The sequence below is a fragment of the Ostrea edulis genome, chromosome 5 (genome assembly GCF_947568905.1).
Source record: "Ostrea edulis chromosome 5, xbOstEdul1.1, whole genome shotgun sequence".
NCBI classification, from domain to species: domain Eukaryota; kingdom Metazoa; phylum Mollusca; class Bivalvia; order Ostreida; family Ostreidae; genus Ostrea; species Ostrea edulis.
Genome location: NC_079168.1, coordinates 55914387 through 55929449, shown reverse-complemented (window position 1 = coordinate 55929449; position 15063 = coordinate 55914387). Strand labels below are relative to the sequence as shown.

General features: G+C 34.8%; 1 protein-coding gene across 1 annotated transcript in view; it reads right to left on the bottom strand.

Annotated features, from left to right (window-relative positions):
- The window catches only part of LOC125650222 (thyrotropin receptor-like), a 42292-nt gene extending 29590 nt beyond the window's left edge, over positions 1 to 12702 (bottom strand). The window contains exon 1 of the mRNA XM_048878298.2: positions 12026 to 12702. Coding sequence (XP_048734255.1) covers positions 12026 to 12216 — 191 coding nt within the window. The 5' untranslated portion in view covers positions 12217 to 12702. The remainder of the gene's footprint in view (positions 1 to 12025) is intronic.
- Positions 12703 to 15063: the final 2361 nt, after the last annotated feature.

Below are 15063 nucleotides of genomic sequence, written 5' to 3'. Positions count from 1 at the left end.
TGTGCCTTATTAAACGACATTTTCTTCGATGTTAAAAACCAGACCAGTATTTTGTCGGTATGATAAACAATGAAAATTTTAAAATACGATTTGACAATTTCGACAAATCATAGACGGGTATTGATGTAAGGAGAAAACGATGGTTTTCTAATGCGTAGTTATGAAGGAATGACGTTTATGATGGATGTGTGCAAGCGCACGAGAAAAATATAATTAGAAACAGCATTGGAGATTTACAATATGATTTGAACATATTTTATTGTATCGATATACATAGGGATTGGTTACACATTCTAGCAACTTTGAAAATCTTTACAATATGTAGTCGTACTGAATGGTGATTTCATGTTATACGTGAAATTTAACTCCCCCTCCATTGCTCGAAGTGTTTCTCTCTACTCTGTTTCCGTCTAGCTGGGGTTTGTTTGTTTTTTATCGCTGAGTGTGTCCCGCCAACAGTCTGCAGGCCGTCCACTCTCTCATGTTGTTGACTTTCGAAATTCCGCGTGCAACGTCACGTGATCATGAATATTTCCGACTAGGAGAATACTTAATTGAATAGGAAATAAGCTTGATTAGTTTTTAATCTGATTGAGTTAAAATGCATAATTTGTATAAAGTTTATAACTGATATAGCTTGATATAGAACATGGTGGGTTTTTTTCATTCCTACGATAGTTTTAAAAAATTACGACATGTGTAGCTTTAACAATCTTAATTTAGGACTAGAACTAGTTAACCGTAAGTTGTCTATCTATTTTTATTATATACAGGTGGCACTGCTTTAAAAGTCAAGTCTCCAGAATATTTACAAAGCATGTTAAACAAATTACATAGTTGGTGCAGACTTTGGAGAGTACTTATACATACCAACATATTTTCGGAAAACTAGGCCCAGAGCAACCGATTTTCAATTGACTATCAGATTGAATAATTTATAGAAACAGTTGATAATCATAATTATCTGGCAATAACGTTTACTTATACTGGTAATTTCATGAAAAATACAGATAATCTTGCCAAAGCAGGGAGACGTGCTCTTGGGGAAAATTATATCTACAACTCATAACAATAAGACTTCAGGCCTAACGCTAATTATATCTACAACTCATAGCAATAAGACTTCAGGTCTAACGCTAATTATATCTACAACTCATAGCAATAAGACTTCAGGTCTAACGCTTATGAAAAAATATTTTACTCCTGTGTAATACCTGTCTTGAACTATGCACCTAGTTCTGGGGTTTCAAAAAATTACAATCAATAGATAATATTCAAAGCAGGGTTATTCGGTATTTTATTGGGGTATATCGGATTGCATCTACATTGGTTGTTTATGGAGACCCTGGATGGACAATGCAATCATTATCACATTGGATAAATGTTATCCGATATTGGGTAACAATTTTGTCTTTTGAAAATGATCGAATTACAAGAAATGTGTGAATTTGATTACAATAGATGTAGAAACAATTGGTGCAGTAATTTGAAAGAAATATTTCATCATTTAGAAAGAGACAATTATTTTAGTCAAAGCTTATGGTAGATACATGTATAAATATGGTTCAATCAAGAAATACACATTTATTATTCAAACCTTTTGGGCAATGAAATTTTCAATATTCCTAAATAGTGTACTTGTGTACATGTATCTTTTAGTTTATATGTGGAATTTTACCATTACGAATAGAGTCTGGCGAACCTGTTGAAGAACGACTTTGTACTTTTAGCTCCGAAAATAGTGTAGAAGACGAAATTCATTTTTATTGCACTGTTCTTTGTACTCCGAATATCACCTTTGTACACCTTTTGAAAACACTGGATTTAAACAAATGTTAATACGGTCTGATATGCATTTGTATTCTTCGTGTATGCATAGACAGTCAATTATTTTCAAAACAATAAGAATGTAAATTGTATTTCAATGAGCGTTTGCCCCGCATGCGGAAGGCCGGGGTTCGAATCCCGGCCACAACAGACCTAAGTCGTTAAAACAGGTAGTAACAGTTCTATCGCCAAATGTTCGGCATCAGGTGTGAATGTCACGGGTCCTCGGAGATAACCTTAAAAACGGGTGACCCGTGTCACAGTGGGTGTGGCACGCTAAAGAACCCACATTGCTCAATGGCCGCAAGCGCCGAGCAAAGGCCTAAATTTGATGCCCTTCACCGGGTCTTGGTGACGTCTCCATATGAGTGAAAAATTCTAGAGAGAGAGGGGGGGGGGTGGGGGGTAACAAGATACAATCAATAATGCACATATAATATATTACAGTTGTATATATTCCCAATATCTCATAAAAGCACGAAGGTATATACTTACAACATGTATGTATTTCTATCTGACATATACATTTTCATGTATTTTTTCTTTCTTTATTTCTTAACCCTGTGTTCCTTTTTTGTCTTTTATTTATGTACTGTCTTTAAGTTTTGTGTTTAAAGTGGCATATAGGCCTAATGGGCCGGGTGTTTGATTTATTTTTAAATTTCCTGTTAACACATGTCATTATAAATAAATAAATTGCTTACTTACAAATTGAAGAAACCATACCACTATTTTGGGAATCCTTGCACCATAATGGTACATGCGAATATATAGTTAAAAGTATGTAGATGAAAAGCGAAATCAAAAAGTCGATTTTCTACACAAGACATCTGTTTTACCAGATTAGATTTCACATCCAAAATGACATAACGTCATCCACAGTTGTTCCACACCATGGCGCTTATCAAGCAGTTCGAGATGAAAAATAAAGAAAGGTGAAAGGCAGTTTGAGAAATAGCGCAGTTGTTTCTGCAATTTATCAAACCTTTTTTGTTTTGGGTTTTTTGGAAATGAAATGCATGTCACTGCAACAAGATGAAGTATTGTTAGGATTTTATCTTTTATGTTTGCAGTTGATATTGTACTGTACTTCGATCTTTCATTCAAGCAGATGGACGGAATATTATTTTTCATTTAATCTACTGGTTTCTAAGGGAATATGCGTCTAATTGTGTTTTGTTAGATTTCATTATCTGTGGAATGACGCATGCCAGGTCAAAAATTAATTATAAGGAAAAGGAATGCAAACACCTATGCACAATTTCCCTACCCGGTTTGACAATCATTTATTATTCCTCTAATGTAATGAATTAAAATATCACAGGAATATACCCAGTAAGAAATAGTCACTCTAAAAATTAAACTGTTTAATTCTTTTAAACTGATATTAGAATATAAAAAGTCGTAAGTGAATATCATGTTTGTTGTTTTTCAAATTAATTTATCGTAATAGTATCTGGTTTATGGAGTGGGGAGCTCGCATTTTGAAAATTCTTGAAAGAAACTTACGATTTTTTTTAAATCTCGGAAATTCTATCATATTCTCAAAATATCATATTTTCAAAATATATCCAACTGTATACACAATTTCAATTGCTTGTGGCAATTCTTTTTTAAAAAACGATTTGGAACTTTCATTTTGAAGATAGATTTCGGATATTTGAGTACATCTACTTGTTCATTTATGTAAGTGAAAAGTGTATGCTCTCTCTCTCTCTCTCTCTCTCTCTCTCTCTCGCTCTCTCTCTCTCCGAATTAACCCATTTAAATAAGTTTAAAACAGCATTCTCGTTAATACCAATTTCCTAGATTCTACCAAGATATGTCTGCAATGTTGAATAAAGCGCATATAGAATTTTTGCAGTCAATGCATTCCAAGCCATAGAAAGAGGATATTTCGTCTGTGCAATTATTGTAATGTAAACTGTATTTGTTCAGACGAATTAGAAGACTGAAGCGCACGACAAATAAATGTGCGAAACTGCGTAAACAAGGAGATTCGTATAGGCGTTTTAGCTCGGGTTTGTGTACGGCATTCCCCGTTAATGGCGACGTAAATAGACAGAGGAAATTTGAAGAAATAACCCATGACATTATATTGCCGTTTCTTTTTTCTTTTCTCTATTAGAATAAATGTGAACAGTTTCTGAATATCAATATGTGGTAACTACGGCCATTTTGTGTACTTTATTCACAATTTCCTCATGATCTTTTTCATTTGATGCAAATACAATGCCTTATGAACACGGACAATGAATGTTGGTAGACATTTTCAAATAACGCCAAGTTCCATTTTGGCTCTCAATCTATTACGAAATACTAGGATATTAGATATTTTGAATATGATTGTCCTCGTGACATGCTATTAGTCTTTGAAATGAGATTAAATTCAACTATTTTTCAATTTGTCAATGACTGCATGGCAATTTAAAATATGTGACACTTATTAACATGAAAATATCTTAAAACAGCAATAGGATGATGACATTCAAAGTATTTTTACTCTGAAAAAGAAAGCTTGCTCTGCGATACGTCTTGCATAAGAAGTGTAAATCTTATTATAGCAATTAATGAAAAACAAACGATATAATTTAAAACTATATATTTATACTCCATCTGTTAATTCAAAAAGACGCGTCACTTCACACGTCTGGAGACGTAAAATGCTGTCCGTTATAGGTCTATTACGAGATGTGTTGGTGATCTATTTCATGAGGCCCCCATTAGTTGGTCACTCTCTCCATCATCATACATCACGCAAACTTCCTAGTCGTCTCATCAAGGCGAAATCTCGCGAACGAGATTTTACGAAACGTGGTGATTCTGACTCAAATTCTTCTCAAAACGTCTTCTATTCCATTTTTACTAAGAATTATGGCGATAGCTGCACAATTCTAATTTTCCTTAAATTACGGAGAGAAAAAACAAGAAACAAATACATGAAAACGGTATGTTGATTAATCTCAATAGGCCCCATGTGTCTTTTAGGGCTGCCTCATAAAGCATACAAATGATGATAGTTATTATAGCGTGATCAGGCAGGAGGGATAACAGGACGCCTAACTAATTCCTCGGAACGCTTTTAGAGACACAACATAAAAGCCATTATGGGACATGAGGAATACAAACGAGATTGTCAAGTCTAAAGTAAATTAAACTTTGGCTCTTTATTCCTGGTCCAATCTCATCTGACCCAATACTTTACGACAACCGAAAGATAACAGTTCCGTACTCGACAAAGTCCAAACAGGAAGCCCATTTCTTTTTAAGAAAGTTCCTGAAGCTAATGTTTTACAGGCATAAAGGAAATTTCTGGAGGATTTCCTAAAGTGGTTGCGACTGTGCCTCTCCAAATAGTGAACATGACGTTATGAATTGCAATTGCTCTACTGGCATATCCCATAATGCGCTTAGCACATCATGGAAAATGTGCCAGAAGTCATAACGTTATAGTTACATTCACTGAATCTTTTCTCTTATATTTCTTTTTGAATGGACATTGCTTTCATCATAGACTATGAATACATGTTTGTTACAAACTAGTTCGATCCAGTTTTGAAGTACTACCTGTCCGTGAAACTATGACTACATATGGAGCGTCGTCAAGGTCAAAAGGTGTTATTCCATTTAAAGTAACGAATGGGTCAACGATGTGATATTTTAGTACTTTAAATCTAATTTATATTTTTCAAAAAATACATAAAAATAGAAACATAGATGTTCACCGCAGAACATCATCTAATACTTACATGTATATTCGCAGAACATCATCTAATACTTACATGTATATTCGCAGAACATCATCTAATACTTACATGTATATTCGCAGAACATCATCTAATACTTACATGTATATTCGCAGAACATCATCTAATACTTACATGTATATTCGCAGAACATCATCTAATACTTACATGTATATTCGCATTTATGGAAAAATCTTTTCATTTCTTATTTGCGGCTGTGAATGGTGATTCATTGGCTGCAAACTGACTTTTCGGGAGTTTGCGGCAGCTAAAGCAACATGAATGGCAGCAAATAAGAAGGTAGTCGTTTCCATTCTAGTGCATTTTCATATTTTGCAGTTCATTCGGTCCCCGTATTGTTTACTCTAGAGACCGCGGAGGAATACAAAAGTAATTTGCGACTGTTCTCGATGTGCATCCTTGATATTGAATATATAGTATATTGCAAATTATAGGACACAACATATATGCATTACGTGATAATAGTCTCCAGGGCGATCCGTGTGTCTTGTCTATGTTTAGTAGCAGACGATCAAAACGGCATATACAGGGATTTGACTTAGGATTAATTTTACTTTATATCCGCTATTCAATTTATTACATGTACAAGAAATTAATCAGAATTGCAAACAATGTAACTGCTAATGGCGTTTATCTACATTTTAGCGATGTTTGAATTTCTGTTATGTATTACTACGCATAAATGTGCAGAACCTGGAAGAGATGTCGTTCTTTTTCAAATCCGCACAACATATATGTACAAATATCACAGATAAGTTCTATTTTACAACACCTAATACAAAAAATCTATTTTTTTCCCCTAAAAATATTTGAAAGAAATTGTTTGAGGGTAATTTACATTCATTTTTCTAAATGATTATCTTGAAAAAATTTATACGATTAAAAACTTCCTATGTATCAGTACCTAGAATATAAAAAGGTGATGATAACGAACAGTGCATGACCAATCTCTTAAATCCTAAAAAGGATACAAAATTAAATGCAGGGCAAACACAGACCCCTGGACGCACCAGAGGTGGGATCAGGTGCTTAGGAGGTGTAAGTATCCCCTTTCGACCGCGGGTCACACCCGCCATGGGCCCTATATCTCGATCAAGTAAACGGAGTAATCCAGAGTCAAAATCAGTATGTAAAGAACGACCTAACAAGTGTTATAAAACACGTCAGATAGCATTTTACCCAGTGATAGGTTGTGTTGGTAAATTAGATTGTTATAGCGACGATAAAATTTGTGAAATGCTGACTGTAACATCAACGAATCTGTCAGTAGCTCTTGTGTACCGAATCAATATTGAGAGACGTAAACACCATATGAAGGTGATAATGGAATATTGCTACACAAATACGGAAAGTTGACGAAGGAGAAACTGAAGTCATCCCGTTTGTCCTAAAGTTGTTTTTTGTTAGTTTGCGCTTAAAACATCTTTGTTCAATAAAATATCTAAGTACAAAGCAGACGTGGAAGACTCTATGGTGTCTTTTATTTCGAATTCACTAGGATATATCGAATGTAAATGATTATTGTTAATAGATAAAACGTCGTCGATATATCTAAGTGTTGAGTTAAAGGCCACAGCAAGAGCAAGCAATATATAATGGAAATATTGATATCTGATATTAACCATTGGTTTCCTACGAAATCTGAGACAATTACGGTCATGTGTCTAATTGAACAATGTTGTGTAGTTTTCTTGTTACTATTGGGCGTATGACGGACGCCAGCATTGTGGGAAAATTAATCTTTTGCAAAATTTCCTACAATGCTAGCGATCTCCGCTTTAGGTTTCAGAGAAAATTTTCTCTATATATTTCATGTAAAACCATCTTTCTTCAAAAGCTGCTCTTTGAGCCAATTTCTTCTCAATTTTGATGACATAAACACCACTGTTTTAAAATATCAGAAGTTTCTGTCATAATTTTTCAAAAAATTCTTATGATGGAACACTACAGCCAGATAACATTTATTCAGAGTATTCAAGTTTTAATCCGAATCCTTTAAGGAAAATATCACATCTTCGATATACATGTATATAGAACTGAGTAGGCTAACCAATAATGGGTTGATTTCACAATTATAAGAATTGATAATGTGTCTTCTCAAATACTGCTAGCTTTTATCAAAAATAGCCAAACATACACTAACCCAGAATGGAATTAAGGGGGGAATTCTATACTATTTAGCAGATTTTCGGGGGAGGGGGTAATTTGGCTATGATAGAGGGGAAATCTCAGTATATTGCCATCTTTCCGTGAAGGCACTCCCGTTATATAGCCGGTTTTCCGGGGCTGGGGCTGGCTAGAAAGAAAGGCTACTATACAACACCGGTGTTCTATAGGTTGATATACGGTATGAGAAATGGATACAGCCTCGGTAACAAATATAGTGTATATAAATATATAGGACTGCGATGCTCTGATTCTGGAAGCCCTTCCCCCAGTGTAATGCAACGGAAAAAGCATCGTGTAAGATCTTATTTACACGAAGAACTGAAAGTCGTAACTTGTCGTACTATATGTACACCGTGGTTGGAATGATTGACCAGTCTATATAATTTAACTGAAAATTTATCCCATGAACCCAAAAGAAATAAACTTTGAACTTTTCCCTCCAAATAAAAAATCATGTGACCAGTTGTCCTTGCCGCTGTCTCACTTTTTATGTAACGTGCACTCCTTGGCCAAACGTTTTTTTTTTTTTTTATATATTTCATACAAAACCATATTTTTTTCAAAAACATCTCCTGAACTCATTTCTAGTCCAATATTGATGAAATTTAACGCACTGATCTCAGAAATGTTCATAGTATCATCTAATAATTTCAGAATAATTCTCTCGTCATCTATTGTAGAGATGTGGTAATTTTAACACGGACTTCAAGAGTACATATTCTTTATATAGAATAAGAGTTCAATTAGATTATAGGAATGAAAAGTAAATGACCCCTTTTATTTAATCGATTGTCCGATATACACCCCTAGTAAGCACCCGTGTGACGGCCTAATCATATTATCAAAATAAACATAGACGTCCCGCGTTGTAAAGATGTCGTTAATACTTTGAAGATATCTTTCATTCATTACATGCGTACAATAATGCCTTCAGATGTAATCATTGCTGACATTTGAAATTCTGGAACATTATGCATACTATATGAATTATCCCTTTGCTACCTTGATTAGGCATTCACTGAATTTCCGATAGAAAAATTGATGTTTTTAGTACCTAAACAAACTTCCTGGTGGGCTCCATGCAAAAACCTCTGAGTATTTTAAAAGATCTTACACTATTCATTTCATTTATTCGGTCAAACCATTCACAAATAATATGGTACATAACTTTGATTTTGTAAACTTATATAAACAATATTCCCAAGGGTATAGATATATAAATAATACATGCATATATATGTTCATTAGCACAAAATAGAGGTTGGGGCATAATGCATACAAGAGATTCGGACATTTAATAAATATACATGTTAGGGAGGACAGCAGACTATCTCCTGAATTTTAGAAATAAATACATATACTGTATACATAGGTTTTTTTTATGTTTTAAAAGATGTTGTCATTAATTCTCTGAATTTCAGTGTATTAGGTACTTGACAATATCAAGAAGCCAAAAATTATTTCCGTAAAGTGGATAGGGATTTACATTCTAAGATAAAGTGGCATTCGTTGTCTAATTTACCAGTATTACAAAGTGTGCAATTTCTATCGATTGTTAGAATTCCAAACCACCTACAGTGTACCTACCTCTATGGGTAAATGGTGGTTTGTTGTTCTGAATTTAACAAGAGGTTTCCAAATTTTCTCTCTCGAAAGAATGCTTAAGTATTTCTCGAATCCAAAGTTTAGCTGAATTTTTTTTTATAGATTTGACCCTTTGACGAATTATTCATTTGTCCACTTCTATATAAACTGATCTCTTAGTCTTTGTTTAATTACAGTAATAGTACCATGAAACATGAAATGTTTGACTATGTGGCATCCCTGGACAATTTTGGTAGTAATGAAAGAGCCGGTAGTATTCCTTCACAGCAGAATTCGCTCTAGAGATGTATGTACGTAATCATCACATAGGTCTTTGTCAGAAAACCCCAAAATTATGTCGAATTTGAAATTGTCCAGTTGAAAATAATTAAGACAGCTTGATATTCACAAATAAGCCGAATTTCAGGACATGGATTCGATCGTATTTCATCGCACGATTATTTTCTCCGTAATCCGATCAAACAAGATAATTCAGAGAATCCCTCCCCCCTTCCGACAGAACGAGGGGGGCAAATTATTTGTGGCATTAAACCTTGATCGCTAGATTTGAAAATCACAAAATGTTGAAGATCAATAGCGGCCTTTTCTACTATAATACATCCGATAGGTAAAATAGCAAACAAAAGATACATGTATCTGAAATCCCTATCATGTAATAATTTTTACATTCACCTTTAACCTATCAACAGGGTGTTATTTGAGTCGTACTGATTCGGGATTCATCATATAAAATTTCATTGCAAGACTCCAGGCCATTTAGAGATAATGTATCATCCAGAGACAGATAGCCTGACAGACAAACTGGCCAAAATAAAATATCCTCCGCTGTTCATGCAAATTAATACATTATCTTATGATATTAGTTGATTTAAAGCACAATTGGATCTCCATAAATTTAAACAAGAACGGGAGGAAGAAACTCTGCTGGGGGGGGGGGGGGGGGGGGGGGGGGGTTTCTGCTATATAGTAGGAGATAAATCTTCTATATAGTAAATTTTTTGAGAAGAAAATCTATACAACACCGGATAACAGAACATTCACCTACAGCACTGAATGGAATGTTCGTTCTAAATTGAATTTCAATTTACATGTCAATTGAATAGACTGTGTATTGGTAAAGTCTGTTCACAGCTGGACCTGCCACAGGGTTGACCGTTGCAATGAAATCGTTTTAGCGATAGTTTTAGCTAAATTCCTCAAAAGCAAAATATCATCGGTATTGTACATGTATGATAAAATGATAATTCGGTTTTAGTTCCGTTTTCTGATCAGATTCATCCCCAAAACAATACACACACACAGAGAGAGAGAGAGAGAGAGAGAGAGAGAGAGAGAGAGAGAGAGAGAGAGAGAGCAATCCCCCTATATGATATTACTGCATCAACCAAGAGCACAAATATTGACTACAACTAAGTCCGAAGTCGATATCATGTACTCTTGATGGTGCGATAAAACTACGGATTGACCGAAATCAACAGGTTAAATTGATGTATTATTTTTTCTTCAAATCTACATCTGGAACCATTGTAGAATGCTGTGCAATTCTTAAAATCTATATTTAGAAAAATGAGCTTCACAATCAAAACGACATTGTATAACATGCTATACGATATTTTAAAATCAATCATGGTATCATTTCAACCCAACGAAATAAATTTTGTCCGAGTTACAATGAAAAATAAACTTATATATACATGTATAAACAAGTGGAAGTTATCACAAATTCTAAAATTTAATTAATCATCGTATATCGTTCAGAAATGTTATATTAGCCAAGTTGTTGCTTCCGATTGGAATTGAGAAAGGCATTCGAACACGTGTTCATTTGTCTAGTGTTAGACATGGGATGTGACAATTTTTCCCTCTACACAAGACAGTTTCACGAACACAACTGCTTTGTTTGTACAGTGTCTAGCGTGCAGACGGAGATCAGGTGTTGTTTTGTTTTTTTAATGGGACCCAGGCATAACCTGTGACTCGATCCCCTTCGATCCGAACACAAGGAAAGAAACGGTTAGTGCGAGTTAAAAGTAAATGACAATATATCTAGGACCCGTTTACAATTAATGTGATCGATGTGACAAAATTCTCAACATTTTATCAAAAATAAATATAGTAGTTTATTTTCGCTAATTCGTGGGTTAAGTTAACCTCTAGGTTGGTACTGGTTTAATCCGGTGTGAACCGCCCCTTAATCAAACAGAAATTCTCCTAAATCACAGGCGTAAATCATGTTCCAAGAATTACAGCAATAGTACGAGAAATCGACATATTATCGACACCGGGAAAATAAACACTTATGCGACAATGCACTACACTCAAGAGTAAACGGAGGTGAGAGGCTATTTTTTTAACCTCAAATCTGGGGGTTTTTTTTATTCGTTTATATTTCGAGGTAAAGTCTCCGCAGAGACCCTCTTATGATCCTCACCTAGGGTAGGGGCCCCCTGGATTAGATGTATATATATATATATATATATATGTTATGTTATATATAATAAAATCATTGACATAACAAAAAAAAGGAGGATTTTTTTTTAAACAGAGGGGGGCTATTCAGTATTCAGGAAGCTGGCATAAAATATTACCAAGAATTAAAATCGACTATTTCAAATTTTCTTTTCGCATAGAGCACGTAAAAAAAATCATAGACTTACAGTGAAGTTAAATTTCGAGGAAGGAATTCCGGCACCTTCTGCAGGGCGGCGCTCTCACAGATGACTTTCGTTCCTTCACACAAACACGACTTCCTGCAGTCGGAGAGTTCACTAGGAACTCCTGCACTCGACCAAACCACAACAGCAAACAACGAAAGGAAGCTGTGAAGAAAAACTCTCAACATCGCCATGCTATTTGTATTAAAGGCCTTTTATCAAATACTAAAGAATTTCAAAGTTTTGGCACTACGATGAAAACAGAGTTAGAATCTCCTCACAAAGATTAATCACTCCTCGTAATTACATCTGTTGGAAGAGACCTTTAGATTCACCCTTTCCAGATTGTATGTATGCAAATTTCAATGAAACAGTTGACAATATCCTTTCCCTTTGCATATCTTAATTGCAAATGATAGTCGCCAGTGCTCCGTCACTATATGAAGTGCCGCAGAGCGTTAGAGGGCAGATGATTGAAGAATGCTTTAATTGTCCGATATCATTGCGAGATACTCCAAAACGTCACAGATAAGGCAGGCGGAACAATTCTGGGTTTGCTGGATGGTGACCAAATGTAATAGTCCAAAGGAACTTCGAATTCATTCTAAATTTGGATATCTTGGGAGGAGTTCACACATAGAAATGGACTGACCGTCCGGAGCACATCTGACTTCCGAGCCCTAAAAAAATCATGGATTTTAGAATCTGGAAGACGACTGTTACGGTTACGGGTATATATTGATCGAGAAATTCTTTGACCAGGGGGATATAGCCATTTTATCAGATACAACACCTTCTGATCGCCAGGGGGATTACATACCCGCATTGCTCCCGGATTTCCATTTCTAATTTATGTCGCGACGGGAGGCTAAAACAAAAATGACCCCATGTAGCTCAATTTTTCCAAGTTATCAAAGCAAACAGGTCTTAATCAGATTTACCTATACACTCTTTTGATTTTCCAGCGAAAAGAGGTTTCATTTATCACCATACACAAACACAAATTTTCGATAACAGCTTTGGTGTCTGGATTTTTAGTAAATAACCATTTACCAATGAAATTCCCTGTGAAGAACAAAAGTATAGTTCTAAGTCATACTAAATCGTGAACAAATAGTAATTTTCCTTCGCCTTTCTGCACACAAATATCCTAAAATCAATTGAATAGCTTCGCTTGTCCTCAGAAGCAGTTGTCAGCCTAAACAATAAGACTGGTCTACTCTAAAAGGACTGCGTAGTACATGCATACTGTTCAATCGTAGTATAGTACACATCATCTCGTCAATAATACACCTCTGTAGTAAGCAATGGTAACATCGTCTCCTATGTTATTTATCTATCTCTACCGCGCAATATCAATCTGATGTGTATGAACTAATACGATCACTTTCATATCACATCATAGTCGATGTCAAATTTAATTCTACAGATCGCCTATTCAACCATGCAAAATACACAGAAAGGAATGATGTCCTTAATTAGAAAATTGTATACTAGTGTTTGCAGCGAGTTCTCAACAACGTTGTTATCCTTCCATGAGCCAAAATATCACCGTCTTTAATTCCTCACCAATTACTAGTAGATATTTTCCCCATCTTAATTAATAGTACTTAATTAAATGGACAGACCGCCATAGTTTCTGATTAATCGCAAATGTCATTATACATTTATCATATCAATTACTATAAATTAATTTTTTAGCTGATCGTATTTTGTACGCTTTTATCCCAGGACGTATAGAGAGCCAAAATATAAACTCAAATAAACGAAGATATTATTTGCAGTTATCATCAATTCATTTGATGCGCGCAATAATTCATGACATCTTCAATTCTGAATTTTTGCGCGCATAAATTGAATTGGTGATAGCATTAATTACTCTGCTGAATTGATAAGCGCTAAAATTGAATTGTTGCTAGTTCTTCAAATGCACTGATGATATCAATTGAAGAGAGCAATAATGAAATTAATGCGCGCATCAATACAACGTACGTAATAATCTCTTAAATATTGAATTGTAACGCGCATCAATTCAATTAATGCGCGCAATAACTAAATTATTGCTCTCATTAATTGAAATATTTAACTGATGCGCACAATAATTCTTTTAGAGAGAGAGAGCAACTATATTATTAAGAGATCTTCAATTCAACACACCCACTATCAAATTGTTGCTCTCTTTTAAGAATCCATGCGCGAATTTATTCCTTACACAAAAACGTTGTAAATAATTAAAGATAACTTCAACTGAACTAAAGAGATCATCAAATTATTCATACCAAGCTCCAAATTAAACCACCACATTGATGCGCGCATCAATTGAATAGGTGAGAACAATAATTGAATTGATGCGCACATCAAATCAGTCATTTTTGAAAAAATTTCTCATCAATTGAATTAATGCGCAGGTCAAATCAACTATTGCTCTCATAAACTGAATTAATGCACACATTAATTTGATGTGCGCATCAATTCAGTTGATGAGAGCAATAATTGATTTAATGCGTGCATCAATTCAATTATTGCAATCTAATTAAAATCAGATCCTAAGATACGCTCACAATCGTTACTTCTTGAGCAGAGTATACGGCGCAGATCTAAGCAGTCCGAGTTTAATTAGATGGACAAAAATTGATGATATCTTCAAATAATTTTAAGATATTTTCAATTATATGAGTTTTATGTTAATTTGGCGCTCCATAAGGATGACACTTGTACTTTCAATAGAATTTCATGTATATCATTTACCTATTCTATGATCAAACAAGTAATTATTCTTCTAAGGAAACAACTGTGGACTAAAAAGTTACAGGACGTGTTTTCTAAACGACCAGTCACCTTCCTGATCTTTCAACATTTTAAAACTCAGCTACAGTCTTGTCCATTTACTGATGAAGTTGAACAAAAGGTTCCTAAGTTACAACACTCGTCTAGTTCACCTTGCCCATACACAACATAGGCGTAGCTTGGGTTCGAATATTACCGAGGCAGGGGGTCTGGGGGGCTGCGCCCCCCAGAAGCTATCGACATTTTAACAATGT